The sequence below is a fragment of the Paramisgurnus dabryanus genome, chromosome 20 (genome assembly GCF_030506205.2).
Source record: "Paramisgurnus dabryanus chromosome 20, PD_genome_1.1, whole genome shotgun sequence".
Classification (NCBI taxonomy): domain Eukaryota; kingdom Metazoa; phylum Chordata; class Actinopteri; order Cypriniformes; family Cobitidae; genus Paramisgurnus; species Paramisgurnus dabryanus.
The window spans coordinates 8,919,374-8,937,366 of NC_133356.1; the positions used below are offsets into that span (position 1 = coordinate 8,919,374).

Genomic DNA, 17,993 nt, shown 5'->3' on the forward strand with positions numbered 1-17,993 from the left:
GCGAGTAGACGTCACAGTTACGTCACTGCAAGCTGCGCGCGCAATGTGGTGGCAGAAAAACACCGGAAAATAATTATACACGAGTGAAACGAGCAAGATAACCCACAAGAAAAAATGTCTTGTTGTGCTGTTGGGTATTAGAATAGGAAACACCAAAAAATATGTCCTTTATTTTTATAGAATATCGTAAAAATCAATCAATAATTTATTATTGTCTATTGTATGTATAAGTTATCGTGAACGGAAGTTTAAAAATATATATGATTGTGTTAAAGAACTATAAGAAACGAATTGAAATGTTGACTACCTAGGGTAAAAGGTAAAATCACGGACTGCAGGTAGGTAGCTGAACAAACCTGTTGTTCTAAAAACAAGCACTCGAGGGCGCTTTGAAAGTGGATACAAACACCTGCAAAAGTACTGTCTTTTAAGTCTTTGATTTAACTGTTATGTTGTTGTTCATGAGTAAAGGCAGAGTGTTTCGGTTGGTCGGTGTAGTATTTGTCCCGCCTCTCCTCCATCGTGATTGGACGGTTGTATTGAGACGTTACCAAGCGCTAGGATTTAATATATACTACAGATATTATTAATAAGATGAAAAAAATTGTTTTACAAAGTATCTTTAAAACGTATAATAATTTAAATTAATATGTATACTTGATGTGAGGCCAACATGAGCTGGTAGCTGGTTTAAGGTGGTCCTCCCAGCCTGGCAAAGATGGTGGGTCAGCGGACCTTTCAGCCTGACCAGCTAAGTCCAGCTTAAAAAGTGACCAAAACACAGCTAGACCAGCTTGCTACACCAGCAAAACCAACTAATACCAAGCTGAGACAGCTTATGCTGGTATTAGCTGTTTTTTTAAACATAATTTATTTGATAAAAATCCTTTCAGCCAAGGGAGGCCGTAAGCTCCACCTTTGTCATATGAGTAACACACCACAAAATTAAAAAAATAATTGATTCATTCATTTAGTTATTGATGAATTTAATTTACACAACTCATTTTTTTCACAACTTAACATTTCAACAATCAAATGGGAATTATTACAACACCCCAGAAGAAATGTGTTTGAAAATGATGTCATGTCACCGATACAGTTCAAGTCCATAACCTTTTCACTAGCAAGATGATTTGTTAGAGCGTATTATGCAATACAATACAAACAGTAGTACAATAACACAAACAATGTAACCAAACCTGATAGATGTATTGACATCTCCCAACAACGCAATTAATGGACACATAATAGAAAACATTAAAGGTGCCATGTCGAAAGACTTTTTTAAAGGGCCCATGTCAAAAGACTTTTTAAGATGTCAAATAAATCTTTGGTGTACGTATGTGAAGTTTTAGCTCAAAATATCATATAGATAATTTATTATATCATGTTAAATTTGACACTTTTGTAGGTGTGAGCAAAAATGTGCCGTTTTGGGTGTGTCCTTTAAAATGCAAATGAGTTGATAAAATTAAAAACTGATTGCATTGATGGTGGTTTGTTGCAATTGAAACTCAATTGTGCTGTGAATTCTTTTCTCTCTGTCTTTGCACTAAATGGATGTGCCGTAGTGGGATAGTGCAGATTAAGGGGCGGTGTTATTATAATAAGATCTCCTTATGACATCATAAGGAGAGCCAAATTTCAATTACCTAATTTTTTATGTGCTTGCAGAGAATGGTTTACCAAAACAAAGTTACTGGGTTGATCTTTTTCAGATTTCTATGTTGATTGAAGCACTGGCGACCCAATTTTAGCACTTAAACATGGAAAAAGTCAGATTTTTATGCCATGGCCCCTTTAAGTGAATCGACATAAGACCACAACCTTAATTCTTAATCTGTAAAATGTAGTATAATTAAAATATCTGTTGAAAATAAAACACCTTTTTTGTTACTCAACACTGAAGTAAATGCCAAATCCAACAATATGAGTAATATAATTGATCATGTTCAGTACAGTATATTGATGCTGGAGTGACACCATCCTAAAGAGTTTGATTCAAACCTCAAATAACGTAGCCATTCACTCTTTAATTTTGTTTGTAAATATACCCATGTGTACTATGCTAACTTGCTCTCTCATTTGTAAATTACTTTGGATAAAAGCATCTGCTAAAAAAAATGTAAATCTGGTGGTCACTGCCTATGAAGTGTGCAAAATGCATTAAATATAGACAGTACATATATGATTTAAGCATTAAATCTAGTAGAAACTTCGACAGATGTCTCTCGAATAGATGATGAATTAAGGGGTGGTTTCCCAGACAGGGCTTATCCTAGTCCCAGACTAAAATGCATGTTTGAGCTGCCTTAATTTAAAATCATCTTGCACTTAACGTCTATCAAGTGCCATTGTTTTGTCTCAAGATGCACACCAGTAATGTTTTTTTGTAAGGTACGTTTGTAACAACTACTAAAATGTCCTAATAATCAAGATCTAGTCCTGGATTAATCTAAACCCCATCTTGGAAACTGCCCCTAAAAGAGTCTGTTCAGTTCTACTTCCCACCAGTTGACGTGCAGATAAAATGCTGTCTAGGTAGACAGCTTACTAGGTGTGCGACTGCCGTCTAGTTGTTCTTGAGGACTGTAGAATTGTGCTGGAGCTCTAAGATCAGTTCGGACGCGTCTGGTCTCTTTTTAGGGTTGGGATCTAGCATATTGTTGATGAGGTTGTGCTGTTTCACCAGCATCACCCATTAGACAGCCACAAGAACAAAAGACATCAAGTTATTTTATAAGTCATCATAGAATGAAAATAAGTATTATTAGAGCAAATATTTACTAAAATAAGTAGCATGGGAAGACAAAGGAATTATTATACTCACCTCAAAATCAAATTTTATAGAGAACTGTGGTGGAAACTTCCTTGATCTTATATCATCCCAAATCTAAAGATCGTAAAATTAAATTAATTTCAATCTATAGTTCAATACGTCAAGTACTAAGTAAGTTATCAAAAGTGAAAAATAATCATCAAACCATGATCCTTTCAGTCCCTGTGACAAGCTTCCAGAGGAGTTCAAAGTATATGAGACCCAGAGCAAATATATCCACCTTTCTGTCATAGGACGGGGTGAGCTGAATTTATGAGATCATAAGAGCAGAAACTTCAGGAACAGATGAACGCAAACAGCATTTAAAACCTTACACAGACCCTCGGTTTTTTTTTACCTGTTCAGGGCTCATGTAGGAACGGGTTCCTGTTCTTCTGGTTCTCTCCAGCAGCAGCTCATCGCTGTCATTTTCCGCTGCAGTCACAAGACCAAAGTCTCCCACCTTCACCCCTCCCTCACTGCCGAACATTATATTTGCAGGCTAAATCAAACAGACCCACAACATCATACAATGTTAGAGCAAATTTGATTTCTGAATGTAAATGTAGGTAGCAAACACAACTGTAATATGAATTGAAGGGGTTTGAGATGATGAAGTGTTCACCTTCAGGTCTCTATGAATCAGATCTTTGGAGTGAATGCATTTCACAGCGTGTAGGATCTGACTGCAGATATGTTCTGCTTCTCGTCTCCTCTCTGTAATATTGTCTTCATTCAAAGAGTTTCTTTTTTCAATCCAGCCACGAAGAGTGTCTCCCTCACAAAGCTCCATCTGAATGTACAGGTACTTTGTGTCCATGCTGCTGCCAGAGCTAAACCGAACAGATAACCCAGAGTCAGTATTCACATGTGTTTTATGTTTGTTGTAGTGTCGGTTGTGTGGTGTTTGCTGAATTACTCTGATGTGCTCTCTGAAGAGTCGTGTCTGTATGTTGTGTCCTCCTCCCAAGTTGTGTTGTAACGGACGATATTTGGATGATGAAGATTCGCCAATGCGCCAACCTCACGAAGAGCTTTTCTTTGGAGAAAATGATGTCATTGAGATATCATAATTATACTCCCAATGTAAAGCACATCTCACACTTTAAATAAAAGCCTTTTACCAAACAGACATTAAGGCAACACTGTCTGTGCATGTTTATGAAATTATTAAATCCAGTCCTTGATTCTGATTGGCCAATAGTTCTGACCGCTGGACCCAACGCTTCTGTGCATCACTTACTGTTAGGGGCCAATCACACAAAAAGCGTTTATGGCAGTTGCAGGCGCCTTTTTTGAATTATATTCTATGGACAGGGAGCGTTTGCGCGCTGTTTATGCGCACCTTGCGGTTTTTGCTGCCAGCCGCAGCAGGCGCCTTTGAAGGAACGCTGAGAGCGGAGAAGCGCCCAACGTCATTCGCGTCTTTCCATTGTCCAATCGAATGAGGGGAGAGGCAGGCCTTACGTTGTGGTGAGGGAAGTTTACAGTTGCTTTGAAGAACCGGACTCCACTCGCTCACTCCCTCCTGCGTGTTTGTGCACCTGTCAGCCTCAAACAAGGTCAGAGCAAGCACCCTCTTTTTAAAGTTTCTGCTAATATGACAGCTAACAGCAAAAGAGCGCTCACGCTTCAATATTTGACAAGACAGCTGGTTGCCCAGCAATATAAAAAGCCTTTTAAAAAAGGCAGTGCGTCGTGCCTTGCGTTTCCAAGCGTTTAAAACGCTTTTGGTGTGCTTAGCCCCTAAGAAGAACCCTAAGGGGCTAATCACACCAAAGCGCTTTAAACGCTTGGAAATGCAAGGCGCGACGCACTGCTTTTTTATAAAAAAAAGTCCGGTTCTTCAAAGCAACTGTAAACTTCCCTCACCACAACTTAAGGCCCGCCTCTCCCCTCATTCGACTGGACAATGGAAAGACGTGAATGACGTCGGGCGCTTCTCCGCTCTCAGCGTTCCTTCAAAGGCGCGTGCTGCGGTCGACGGCAAAAACCGTAAGGCGCGCATAAACAGTGCGCAAACGCTCCCTGCCCATAGAATATCATTCAAAAAAGGCACCTGCAACTGCCATAAACGCTTTTGGTGTGATTGGCCCCTTACTGTACTTATTTTGGAAGTAGCTGCTGCTAGCACAGATGAAGACTAACTTAAGAGGATCAGTTTATTTTTTATATTTACAGTATGTAGTCTACTGTCTAGTTTTTGAAGCACGGCCTACATGTTGTCCAATCACAATTACAGCAGGTAAAATAAGTATTGGACACATCATCATCTTTTAGTACATATATTTTCTAAAGGTGCTATTGGCATGACATTTTGGGGAAATCTATGGAATGACCTAAAGATCAGAGATCATAGAAGAGGCCCACAGAACCTTCAAGATTCAAAGACAAATAAAAAATTATTTAAAATTGTTTGTGTGGAAGAATGAAAGGGTCAAAATCAGACCTGAACAATGCATGCAACTAGTTTCTCCATACAGGAGGCTTCTTGAAGCTTTCATTACAAACAAAGGCTTTTGTAGAAAGTATTAAATACATTTCAATTAGTGTGTTAAGTACTTTTCCTGTGTCATTTTACATTATTACACATAATTTATGGACATCTATGTTTGATTTCTTTGAACATGAAAAGTTCATGTCAATAGCACCCTAACTCATTCGCCGCCAGCCTTTTTTAAAAAAAGTTGCCCGCCAGCATTTTTGTGATTTTCACAAAAGTTTCACAAAATTCCTTGCAGGAAAAATGTTCTTCTATAAAAATAAAAACATACAAATTTATCAAATGAAATAACAGACCGTCTGCTTTCAAACAAACAATAAACAAACGAACAAACAAAACGGGGAAAAACATTTCATTATACATTTACTTTTTCCACTTAAATTAACCACTGAAATATGGATATTTCTCTTCAAAAATAAGGTTTGGCCATCTAGTGGATCAAAGGGGTATTACACCTTTTCATAGAAATTCGTCAGGGATATTTATCAGGTAAATATTAACTCATAATTGACGAGATAACTTGTCAATTGCGGCGAAAGAGTTAAAGGGGTGTGCACACGAAAGCTTTTGAACGCAGCTGACGAGCTGAGCTTTTCACCCAAAATGAAATATTTTTCAACTCTCTGTGCTGAATGTGGAAAAAAAACCAATCGCGGAAAAACGCCAAACGCCGGCTTTCAGCGCAGAAAAAAGTCAGCTGCTGGCTTTAAAAAAAAAAAAACATTGGAAGAAACAATTGAAAACATATGCCGGCGTAAAAGGTTTGGTGTGCACGCTACCCAGAGCCGGCGCCAGACCATAACTAACAGGGGGGCACTCGGCTTCCAACGGGGGGCACACAATAGCAACAATAACTTGCAAAAACAAGACATTAAAACAACAAATACAGCAAGCACACACTCATACAACTGGTACAGACTGTCAGCTCATTTCCCGTATAAAGTGCAAAAGACCACAAACTATGCGCAAAACTATTGAACCTCGACCGCTGCGTGAGCGCAAGCTGAGCTCCGCTGCGCTCGCGCTCACTCGACGCAACAACAAACCGCCCTCGCGCGGCGCAAGCCATTGAAATGAATGAGTTTCATAGTGCAGCGCGTCCTAGCTTTAAAAAAGCCGCTTTACCATAATCACATCGTAATGCAGTTAACGGTCTATAGCCACACTTCACATTAAGCTTACGTAATTTAAAACAACGTTAACTTACCTTTGAAATAGCTGAAGACGGCGTGTAAGAACAATAGACTTCCTTAAAAAAGTGTCCTGTAGATTTGTAAATTCCACCTCGACCTCTAATCTCTGAGTTTGAGCCAGTCTGTGTTTGCATGAAGTCAGATGAAGCAGGCAGTGCTGGTTCATTCTAAATGTTCTAATATCCATATTTTAGACGATCCATAAAATGCCGCGAAAAAACATTTTGCTAGTATCAAGTCACAAATGCTAAAGACGTAAGAAGGGTGAGACGCGGCAATACATCCAATCAGAGAAACTGGTCTATTTTAATTAAAGAAAACATATATCAACTATATTTTCCTCATTTGATTACATTACAAGTCATGAAACATTCAATGTTTAATTTATTTTAATTATTCTATATATATTTTAAAGTAATTAAAAACTTTGTAGGGGGGCACAACAACCTGTTCGGGGGGGCACTGCCCGCAAATGCCCCCCCATGATGCCGGCCCTGACGCTACCTTAGAAATATGAGAAAAAGGGTGACGTGTTCAATACTTATTTAACCCGCTGTATATTAACAATGCAAAGGGGGTGATGATAAAAGCTTTTTATTCTCATGTACTTACTCTGTACTCCTCACAATCTTCACGGCAAAGAATTTGTTCTCCAGCTTTCGTCTTGCCTTAAAAACACGTCCAAAACCACCTTTGCCAATTCGGTCTATTGAGTCAAAGTCTTCTAAAAACCTGCAAATAGTTTTTTGTACAAAACAATGGACTTTCTAAAACAACTCAAAGGCAATGCTGCTTGAAACAAAGGCATTTAATGTCAAAATAAAAGCTTAATTTATTATTATTATCAAAACAACTTAAAATTAAAGTGGTATTTACCTTGATTTTATAGCTTGGGTTGCAGTTTGATTTGTTGATGATTTTGTTGGCTTCTGCATGTTCATATTAGATGTATTCTGTAAAAAGAAAATAACAATTTATAGAAAACTTTTAGACAGTGAAACTTATTTGTAACTAAACCCTAAATGTAACTTTTTAAAATGTCATTTTACAGTGGGGTTTTTTCTATTTCATTAAAACAAATGCAAACCAAATTTAAACTTGATATATAACAAGGGGATGGACAATCTGACTACATGGAAGAAAGTATAGTTTTAAACATGGTAGCTTAAGTCGCATCTCATTTGCCTTTTCATACATGCATCACAGCACTTGAAGCCTATAAAACATTTAGATTCACACAATGACACAAATCCACACAGTACTATTGTTTATACTAAAATTTCACTCATCTTACATAAACGTTACTTAACTTTATAGCTACAATAACATAATATTGTGAAATTGATTTAGTTGAGTGTTAATGGTAAAGAAAGTTACAATACCCCTTTAATTTTGGGTGAGAAAATCGGTGATTGATTAAAGCTTGGTGCCAATCTAAAAAAGAGACATGTCATTTCATGTGATTGCTGATTACAAAGTTATGTACAGATATTTTTATATATTAAAAACTAAATAAATCAAAACATGACACTTGACAGGAACTTACTTTACTTTTGGCCTCACATCCATTGGGCTCATAGCCTGCAACAACGTTTGAATATCATAAATTTATGTTAAAATACGTTTAATAAAAATAGGTTTTATATAAAAATGGTAGCTGTATGTTGGGGGTCAATACAGTGATGAAGCTCTGCTAAAATACACCAGCACCTGTTGACCAGCTATCGTGTCCATCACTGCACAATAAACTTTATAAAAGAAACAACCTTAAAGGGCACATATTATGCCAATTGGCTTTATGCCCAGCTGCACTACTTCCTGAACTTCAGCCAGCTCCTTGTTTCCTGTCTGCCATTATTGGACAAACTGATTAGTCCAGGTGTTTCTGATTATTGTTGTTGTGACTACTGAGGTCAGGCACACCTGGATTAATCAGTTTGTCCAATAATGGCAGACAGGAAACAAGGAGCTGGCTGAAGTTTAGGAAGTAGTGCAGCTGGGCATAAATTTTTTTTTGTAATATAATGTTATATATATCTTAGGCAGTGGCTGCTCGTGACTGCTCTTCCAAGAGGCGCAAATTCAATATGTGTTCCGAGTGTCATGTGTGTTGCTCATTTTTTTAAATATGTGTTTGTTGCGTTATGTTAACCATGTGCATCACGTGTTTTGTCGAAATAAGTGCCTGCTGCACACGCGTCAAAACCGTTTATGATAAAAGAGACACTTACGTTCACAAAATACACACAAGACACTCCCTTAACAGTAAACTCTGATTCCGAGTATCTGGCAAACGTGAGCGTCTCTTTTATCATAAACCCTTTAAAAGCACTTATTTTGACAAGACATGTGATGCACACAGGTTCACTGCATATTTTGAAATTACGAACCACACACATGACGTGCTACATTCATGTTGTGACGAACTTCGCATCGTGCACCCTCGAAAAAAGAAGTCACCGGCTGGCACTGATCTCAGGTGTACCTGTGTCTGTGAAGTTTCAGCTCAAATTACCCCACAGATTACTTGTTATAACATGGCAAAAATGCCCCTATTTGGGTGGGACCAAAAGTGCTGTTTTCATGTTTCATAAATGCAAATGAGCTACTGCTATTGGTTAAAAATAGATCTGATTCCTATGGATAAAGTCTGGGACAATAGTATCTTAGCCGTATTAGTGCTACAATGTGCCAACAAACACATTTAGAAAAGCTTTTGTGTAAAGTTAACCAGTCAGTCAATGACCATGTGTGGGGCTTTGTTAGTGTGACATCACATTAACAAGAGAATCAAAACTGCATGTCTAATGAGACTGCTCTGGTTTAATGGGGATTAAAAAAGGAGTTGGTGGATTTTTTTCATTGTGTTCACACACTCCCAACACACATTTATGTCCAAACACCTGTAAAAGTTGATTTTGCATAATATGTGCCCTTTAAACTCTTAATGTCAGTAACTCAAAATGGACCTACAGGACTTATGGCCATAGGAGAACCAACTGCAGAAGAATCCTTAAAGACAACAGAATCACTTGTGCTGGTCATAGCAGCTGAGCTTTGTGATGGATGTAGCGCTTCCTCAGATTTACTATGGGAAAAAACAGAATCAACTGTACATTTTCTACAGTCATTTATTTTAAATGCAAAATGTAATGACATATTGTTCAATTAATCTCACTTTATCTCTGAGGCGTGTGATGAAGTGTCCTCTTCAGAACTCTGTTAAATATAAACATTATTATGCTTTTATGAAGATGACCATCACTAACACCTACAAACATGTCTGAATTTCAGAAGGGTGTAAAACTTCATGCCTGTGTGCTCCCATCTGAGTGCTGCTGAAGTTCACTCCAAGCCTTCTGAGCTGCGTGCTGCTGCGCCTCTTTTTTACACTTTCCAAGTCCTTCAGAATATTCCTTCCCATTTATAACGGCCTTATACACAAACCTAAAGAAACCGATGACAGGTTTTCACTGGGTTTTCGAAACAGAACTACACTTTGGTGATAAAGGACTTACTCGGGATTGTGAGGAGGTCCTCTTCTCTCCACTAAATTGAAACTTAGAACACATTTATTTTTCTGGCAGTAGTGATTGATCCATGCCACGTAGTTGTTGTCAAGTATCGGAGTGGTGCTTCGAGAATTTTCGGCGAAACTCGAACGGTCCAGGTTAGCACTTAAACAACAGAAAACAGGATGCAAACATGATGCACAATATACAGTAACATTGTTTTAAACCAGCGGCTGTCAGCTAGTGGTTCTCAACTATAGATCCCATGTCTAAGAGGGTCGTGGACTGCAAGAATAAACAATGCTAAATGCAAATAAAAGGCAAACCATACTTCTGGCACATAAATGTGAAATAAACAGGTTTTATGACCTGTCAGTGTTGTTAAATACAAGCTGTAACTTCTTACCTTGTTGTATTATTGCAGTTCTTATCCAAGGCCTTAAATACAAAACCATATATTGGATCAAAATTAATAGCATTTATAAATTAGTAGCGCTTATAAAAAGTAGTCTGTTGTCATGAAATGTTGTCATACCTCAGTATTTTGAGTTAATAATTCTTCATAAACGCACTTAGCTGCAGCCTCTTTGGCCTCCTTTTTTGTTTTGCCGTAAGCCTTAGGATATTCTTTATCACCACTAACATATGTACAATCATATGTACACAATCTACAATAAATGATAGGAGAAAAAAATTACGATTATGTGATCTACAGGGAAACATATCAAAACATAAAATAATTTAGTTGAATTTTTTTTTGCTGTGCCGCCATCTTTGACTTTGCGTAATCGCTTTAGGCAAAACGCAGTCATACACACAATATTTAAAATGTAATAAGATGCAAGAACTGGATATTTTGTTTATTGATAAATTGCACTTTATTTTTCCTTTTCCAACATAAAAATCAGGATGCAACCATACTACCATTGAAAATGTAGTAAAAAAAGTTTATGTGCAGAATATAAACTTGCATGCATTTTATAATCAATGTTTAATACATTTTACCTTATAATATTTTTCCCCTTATTTCTATACTGTCTTTTTTATGTCTCTACTCTACATATTTTCTATAAATACGTTTGTCTGTATACTCCTTATGCAGTATGGGCCAGTTTTAACTAATGTTACTTAGTCCTTTCTAGAAACATTAAAGGGACAATAAGTAGGATTTACCCCCATCTAGTGGTGAAATTGTATTTTGCATTCAAACGAATAGTGCTCTCTAGCGCCTCGCTTTTCCAAATACGCGTTGCAACTACGGTAGCCGTTATGTAATCACTGTAATCACATCAGAGGTCATTTGACACCAACGAGGACATATTTATGAATAAAGACATTGATTTTGAATAATAAAAAACTTAAAACCCTACTTACTGTCCCTTTAAATGTGCAGTGTGAAATTTTAAGAAGGATCTCTTGACAGAAATGCAAAATAATATACAAAACTATATTATCAGTGGGGTATAAAGACCTAACTTAATGAACCATTATGTGTTTATTGCCTTAGAATGAGACGTTTTTTTCTACATATACCGAGGGTCCCCTTACATGGAAGTCGCCATTTTGTGCCAACATGTTTCTACAGAAACCCTTAATGGACAAACTTTTTTTTTATAAGTTGTCTGTGAGGACATGTTTGTCCGGTGGCGGCTACCGTAGCTTCTCTATGCGAGTAAAAAAATGAGGCGTAAACAGTGGACTGAGCCATTGGTTGCAATTCACCAGCACCTCACCACTAGATGCCGCTAAAATGTACACACTGTACCTTTAACCAAACAGGTTATTTGATGTTTGTGTTAAAGGAATAGTTCACTTTAAAATGAAAATTCTGTCATCATTTACTCATCCTCATGTTGGTCTTAACCTGTATGAATTTCATTTTTCTGATTAACACAAAAGAAGATATTTTGAGAAATGATGGTACACAACAGATAGTGACCATTGACTTCCATAGTAAGGAAAAATATTTTGGAAATATTGTGATAAATGATGAAGAAAATATTTTGATAAATGATGGTAAGCTCACAGTTGATGGTACCTATTAAATTTTATTTCTACTATGGAAGTCAATGGTCACTATCTGCTGTGTGTTTACCATCATTTCTCAAAATTTCTTCTTTTGTGTTCATCAGAAAAAAGAAATTCATACAGGTTAGAACAACACGAGGATGAGTAAATGATGACAGAATTTTCATTTTAAAGTGAACTATCCCTTTCATATAAAAAAGTTTTTTTTCAAAACTGACTTTATCTAATTATTTTTACACCTATACACCTATACTTGGTTCAAGTAACTTCAAGTCTTTCCCTGAATACAGTACAGATGTTTTGTCTGCTAATGCATCTCTCATGCATCTATTTATTTATCTGTCCAACCTTCAATTTTTCTGTCTAAAAGGCATTTAGGAGGTAAAATTAATCCTGCTGTAGTTCGTTCTAGTTTGGAGGACAGGAATATATTGTGTATAAATGTAAAAAGTTAGTGTTTATCATTTAGGAGCGGTTTCCCAGGCAGGGCTTATCCTAGTCCCAGACTAAAATGCATGTTTAAGCTGCCTTAATTGAAAAACACCTTTTACTGACATATCTTAACATATATATCAGTGTTATTGTTTTGTCTGGCACACCAGTATTGTTTTTTGTAAAGTATGTTTGTAAAAATGTCCTAATATAACTAAGGGGTAGTCCTGGATTAATCTAAACCCTGTCCGGGAAACTTCCCCTTAGTGTTTAAGTACTCACTGAGCATTTCCTGGATCCATGTTAGTAGACTCACGGATCTTCAATGTAATATTGTTCTTCTGTTGATATTCATTCAGCAGGCTGATATAATTTATCTGCGGAGCTATGCCCATGTTGTTCAAGTTACCTTGAGTAGATGTTATCTGCAGTTGCATAAAAAGTCACTTATACTCACTGTATACAATTCATATTTGATACAAGACAAGTTTAATATTTATTATACGGTATACCTGAATTTGGTCAACTGGGTGATACATGCACTCACAATTGCAGGTAAGTACAGTTGGTGTTTAAAATCATTATTTGTTCTGCTAGGGATGCTAAACAATTAATCGTGATTAATCGTTAGCAGAATAAAAGTTTTTGTTTACATCACATATGTGTTAACTGTGTATAATAAATATGTATATATATATATATATATAAATATGAACACATTCATGTATAATTTTAAGAAAAAAAAATGTATATATTAAGTATTTATATTTATATATAATATAAATTATACATAAATATACAAATGTATATACACATGTAAACATTTCTAAAACATATACATTTATGTGTGTACATTTATTTATACAAATTTATTATACACAGTTCACACACATATATGATGTAAACAAAAACTTTTATTCTGCTAATGATTAATCGCGATTAATTGTTTAGCATCCCGCTTGTTATATTTTATTATTTTAATAATTTGGTACTCATCGTCATGAATCACAAGATGGTACAGGTCATAACAATATAATGTTTTCTGTAAAAAGTTGTTTCAAGGCTGTTACTGTCAAACTCTGATACAGTAAGAGTCATGTAACTTATATGTAGGCCTACCTCAAATATACCAAATGACACCTAATGTACTTGCAATTATATAATCACCCATATACTTATATATTATATGTATAGATTGTTGTGTGTCTCTGTGATGGCAGTGCTGTTTTAACTCTTACAGATTGAGTGTTGTGTGTCTCTGTGATGGCAGTGTACGCGTTGCACGCCGCGTTGTGTTTCGCCTCCTTCTTGCTTTTCCCAGTGGCGGAAAGGTAGCGCGTGCCGTTTATAATCGCTGTACAGGTAAACCTGTACAAACACAAATACATTAAAAGTACTTACGTTACATTTTAAGATTTGAAGAAATACTTATACTTAAATATGTTATCATTTACATGGCAACCGAAAGTGTGTTTTTAGTAGACGACTGTGCATGAATGAATAAGTGATCATTACATACGTTAAATTGTGGCTGGGTCCCTCTGCGGATCCTTCCTCATATTGTACAGTGGCCCCTGTCTTCTGTTTGTACTCATTCAGTTTGGAAATGTAAGCTTCCATTGCAAAGTTCAAGACCAGCAAAATCTTCTGACAAAACTTAAACGTTATCAAGTAACATGTTAAAAACAGTATTGTCAGGTAAAACGACAAAGCTTATCACTTTGACCGGACGAGTTGAAATAAAAATTATTTCTATAATAAATGCATACAACAGGAGTAAATGTCAGCTCATCATAGACTCAACACTTTCATTTTCTTCCCATATTCTGCTCAGTTAAGTTTCGATTTCCGGACATTGACGTCATCTGTAAATACAGGAATTACCAATCAAATCCTGCGCAGCCTGCTGATTTCACTGATTGGCTGATTCTTTTATATTTCTTATAATCTTTTCAATATCCCAGCAGTCTGCTATGTTACTAAAAAAAAAAGGATACGAGCACTAAAGTGACACCAATGTTTGGAATGGTTTCGTTTTTGTTGACTTAAAGAAAAGTGTCGTGTTTTGCCGTTACAACACTGGTAAGAACTTGCCTTTAATTTAACCATTAGTGTTCTCGTTCTCAAGCCTTTAAAAAAATAATTTCCATGACGGTAAATATATTTAGTAAGGACTGTGGTCGTTTTTAAACAGTAATTTCTAGCCTATTACAGAATATTTTGTATTTCCATGAATTTTTCAAACTTCTAAAATTATCATATTATAATGACCTGTTATTCCCAGGTTTTCCCTATTCACCAGAATCCTTTATTTCCATTTAAAATGTACAAGTTTCACATAATAAATTAATTAATTTAATGAACTACTTTATATACATGCTTAATCTGATTAAGGTTATTTTAAGGTATAGTAAGATACTAGACAGAGTTATTTTGTATACGGCTGACAAAAGATTAATAGCATCACATAAAAACCTTAACAGATCATTTGAATCAAAATATCTTTACTTATTTGAAACAACACTTGACACATAAATAAAAACATTATTAATAAACAAAGAGAAGCAAATAAGTGATCAGTAAAAATAAGTTTTAGATCTTGGTTGCTTTAGTCCTCATGATCAGCTGCGGTGTCACCGGGACAGTTTGAGTTCAGGTCCTCTTCATCTGTTTAAAGAATCAAGTCTTATATCACAGTACAATATATAACATCACCAATATATATAACACAGCAGTATACAGTTACATTTAGTAGCTTTATACATATAGTTGCTCTTGCTTAAAGCTAATTAAAAAATAATATATTTATTATAATAATAATAAAATAAATAATAATAAATAAATACAATAAACAGTTCCAGCCCATGATTTTTGAATGCATTTAAAGCATTTATGTGTAGTCCATTACTTACCATTATATTCTGTCCCACACCATATGCAGTAAGAATGAAATCCTCGCAAATATGATGTGAGAAACTGCAGCTTGTCTAAAGGCTGTAAAGAAGTGTAACAGCATAAAATACATGAAAATCATAAGTGCATTTAAAATAAACATCAGATGTGGGGTCAAACTCACCATCAATTCCTCTTCATCCTCACTGTCCTCGGGTTTATCTTCCTCCTCCTGAAGCTCCGCCTCTTCATCTTTGATGACTTCAGGCCAGTACCAGCTGTCTCTAGGAACAGTTATGCCCTAACATCAAGAATTTAATATTTATTAATACCATTTCATAGACAGAAAGCAAAATCACATTTCTGCTCGTAAAGATTTTGTTTGCTCACAACCAATCACTTCAAACCAAACTCAAAGATTTTGAATTATTAAACTCTTAGGGGCGGTTTCCCGGACAGGGATTATTAGTATAGAATGTAAGAGCTGTCCAAACTGAAAACAACTTGCATTGGCATATCTAAAAAAAATACATCAGTGCCCTTTGTTTTGCCTCAAAATGCACACAAGTAATGTTTTTAGTAAGGCATGTTTGTTAAAACTAGTTATATTTCCTATTTAAACTAAGGCATAGTCCTTGTTTAAGCTAATCATTGTCCGGGAAAACACCCCTTAGACTTTATCAAGTGCAGTTATTAGTTCTTCCTTACAAGTGCTCATTGCATTGTTTAGCACAGTTTAGTTTAAACACAATTTTATTTTTTGGTGGACTGATGAGGAAAAAAGTTATTTAAAAGGTTGATAATGATATAAAGTTAATTCAATGACCTTCTGACTGTCAAGCTGTTCACAGGCCCGTTGGCTCTTCCTCAGGTCTATCAGCGTTTGACGCTCTTCTCTTTCTGTTCTCTTACGAACTCTGTGTTAAACATGAACCAACAAACAGATTTCAGACCCTGAGAAAACATATGCTTGATTTGAAATCATCTTGGCTTTTACCTAAAATCCTCTAAAGATTCCTTCTCCACCCGCTGTTTCATTTGGATCTTCTTTCGGTAATTCTGAAGTTCCTCCTCGGCTTTCCTTTTCTTGAGTTCTTCCATCCCAATTCCACCTCTGTCTAAAAACCATGTTTGTGTAAACCCACAGTAATGTCCTAATCAACAATAATTTAGATCATAAACTAGACAAAAAAACCCAACCTGTTTTGATGTTCAGAGGAACCGGCTCAACTCGTCCAGCACCTGCAGCAAAATGATAGTTTGTAATGAAGGAAAATAACATCATAAAAAATGGACACAGAGGAGTTACACATCAGACTCAAATGCTGACCTCCTTTGCCCAGTCCTTGTCCTGCTTTATAACCCATCTTCTGCAGTAAAGCGAAGCCTTTGTTTTGACTGCTAATGGAGCTCTGCAGTGCTGCTTCTCGACTCTCCTGCTCCTGCTCCTTGAAGCTCTTCTGTCGGTTTGTAACATTTTTCTCTTTATGTAATGTTTCTTTCTTTATGGCTTCCTTCACACGTTTCGGCATCGGTATGCCAGGTCGAACATCTGTGCTGTTCATGTATATAAGCATTAAAAACCCCAAATATGACAGTGGACTTTATTTATTGATTTCAGCTGGTGAATTATCACATTTTCTTTACAAACATTCAACGCATCACAAATGCATACACAGACAGACATGGATGTGTTGCATATGTGGCCTTATGCATCTTTACAGGTACTGTATGGCAGATTTTAGCACATATGCTTTAGTATAGCACGTATTGTATCGTGGAATTTCATAGAATAATGTGGTGTTACCACGATTTCATGTCAACAACCATGCGTTTACCCTAGTACTTTATGTTGGTGACCATCGCTTCACTGATATAGTTTTAAAAAGGTGTGTAAATAATTTATTTGAACGTGCAACATCATGTACGCCACTCCATATGCCAAATTGCCCAGAGAAATACAGTACAGAAATATATTTTAGAATATATAAATGACTCACATTTGGTTCAGAAAGGCATCCGACATGTAATCATCTTCATCATCAGCCATTTGTGCAATTAATCAAACTGTAGCGTTAGAAAAATAAATGAAATGTTAAACATTTGATCCGCTATTGTTTGTTCCGTTCAGTAAATGTGTCCGACTGGAACGCGGCGCTTCAATGTTTAAAGTTCCTACATTGACCGACACAGCTGATGTCTACACCGCTGGCCCTGTCCGTGAGATTTATTCTCACACATGACCACAAAAACCTTAAGTTTAAACTTACTGTTCTGCGTAGAAAACGTGTATATTTAAACACAAAATCGAGTACATTTAAATTTCAATAACTTTTAAATACTTAAATTGCCAAAAGACCGTTTAAAAAAAGGCAGAATCTATGGCAAAAAATATTATTGCAATAAATTCTAAACTGATTTGCAGTAATATTTAATATAATAAATACATTTAGTAGTCTTTGTCGTTACTACTATTTATTATTTCCACAGTTCTAAGTTCTACCAATTGTTGTATGTTGCTCATTTGTAAGTCTCTTTGATTTCGTAACAAATTACATAACTACAGTTTGTGCAATGTTCAGATTAATTATCATGTACACAGCTTGTTTACAAAA

At 36.1% G+C, this 17,993-nt stretch overlaps 2 protein-coding genes across 2 annotated transcripts; both read right to left on the minus strand.

Annotated features, from left to right (window-relative positions):
* Positions 1-1,064: 1,064 nt before the first annotated feature.
* On the minus strand, positions 1,065-14,345 carry eif2ak2 (eukaryotic translation initiation factor 2-alpha kinase 2). Its single transcript, XM_065296240.2, has 19 exons — positions 14,006-14,345; positions 13,725-13,854; positions 12,769-12,911; positions 10,562-10,694; positions 10,433-10,464; positions 10,033-10,191; positions 9,829-9,961; positions 9,693-9,733; positions 9,488-9,602; positions 8,061-8,095; positions 7,897-7,948; positions 7,391-7,467; positions 7,127-7,246; positions 3,738-3,857; positions 3,444-3,651; positions 3,177-3,320; positions 2,985-3,083; positions 2,831-2,893; positions 1,065-2,680 (listed from the first exon to the last, which is right to left on the minus strand). The coding sequence occupies exons 1-19, from the start codon at positions 14,104-14,106 to the stop codon at positions 2,573-2,575; spliced, it is 2,013 nt and encodes a 670-aa protein (XP_065152312.1). The 5' UTR covers positions 14,107-14,345; the 3' UTR covers positions 1,065-2,572.
* Positions 14,346-14,970: 625 nt separating this feature from the next.
* gpatch11 (G patch domain containing 11) lies at positions 14,971-17,569 on the minus strand. Its single transcript, XM_065296242.2, has 8 exons — positions 17,379-17,569; positions 16,709-16,935; positions 16,579-16,620; positions 16,376-16,496; positions 16,205-16,295; positions 15,563-15,679; positions 15,399-15,480; positions 14,971-15,153 (listed from the first exon to the last, which is right to left on the minus strand). Exons 1-8 carry the CDS (start codon positions 17,426-17,428, stop codon positions 15,095-15,097), a joined length of 789 nt encoding a protein of 262 aa, XP_065152314.1. The 5' UTR covers positions 17,429-17,569; the 3' UTR covers positions 14,971-15,094.
* Between the last annotated feature and the right edge of the window lie 424 nt (positions 17,570-17,993).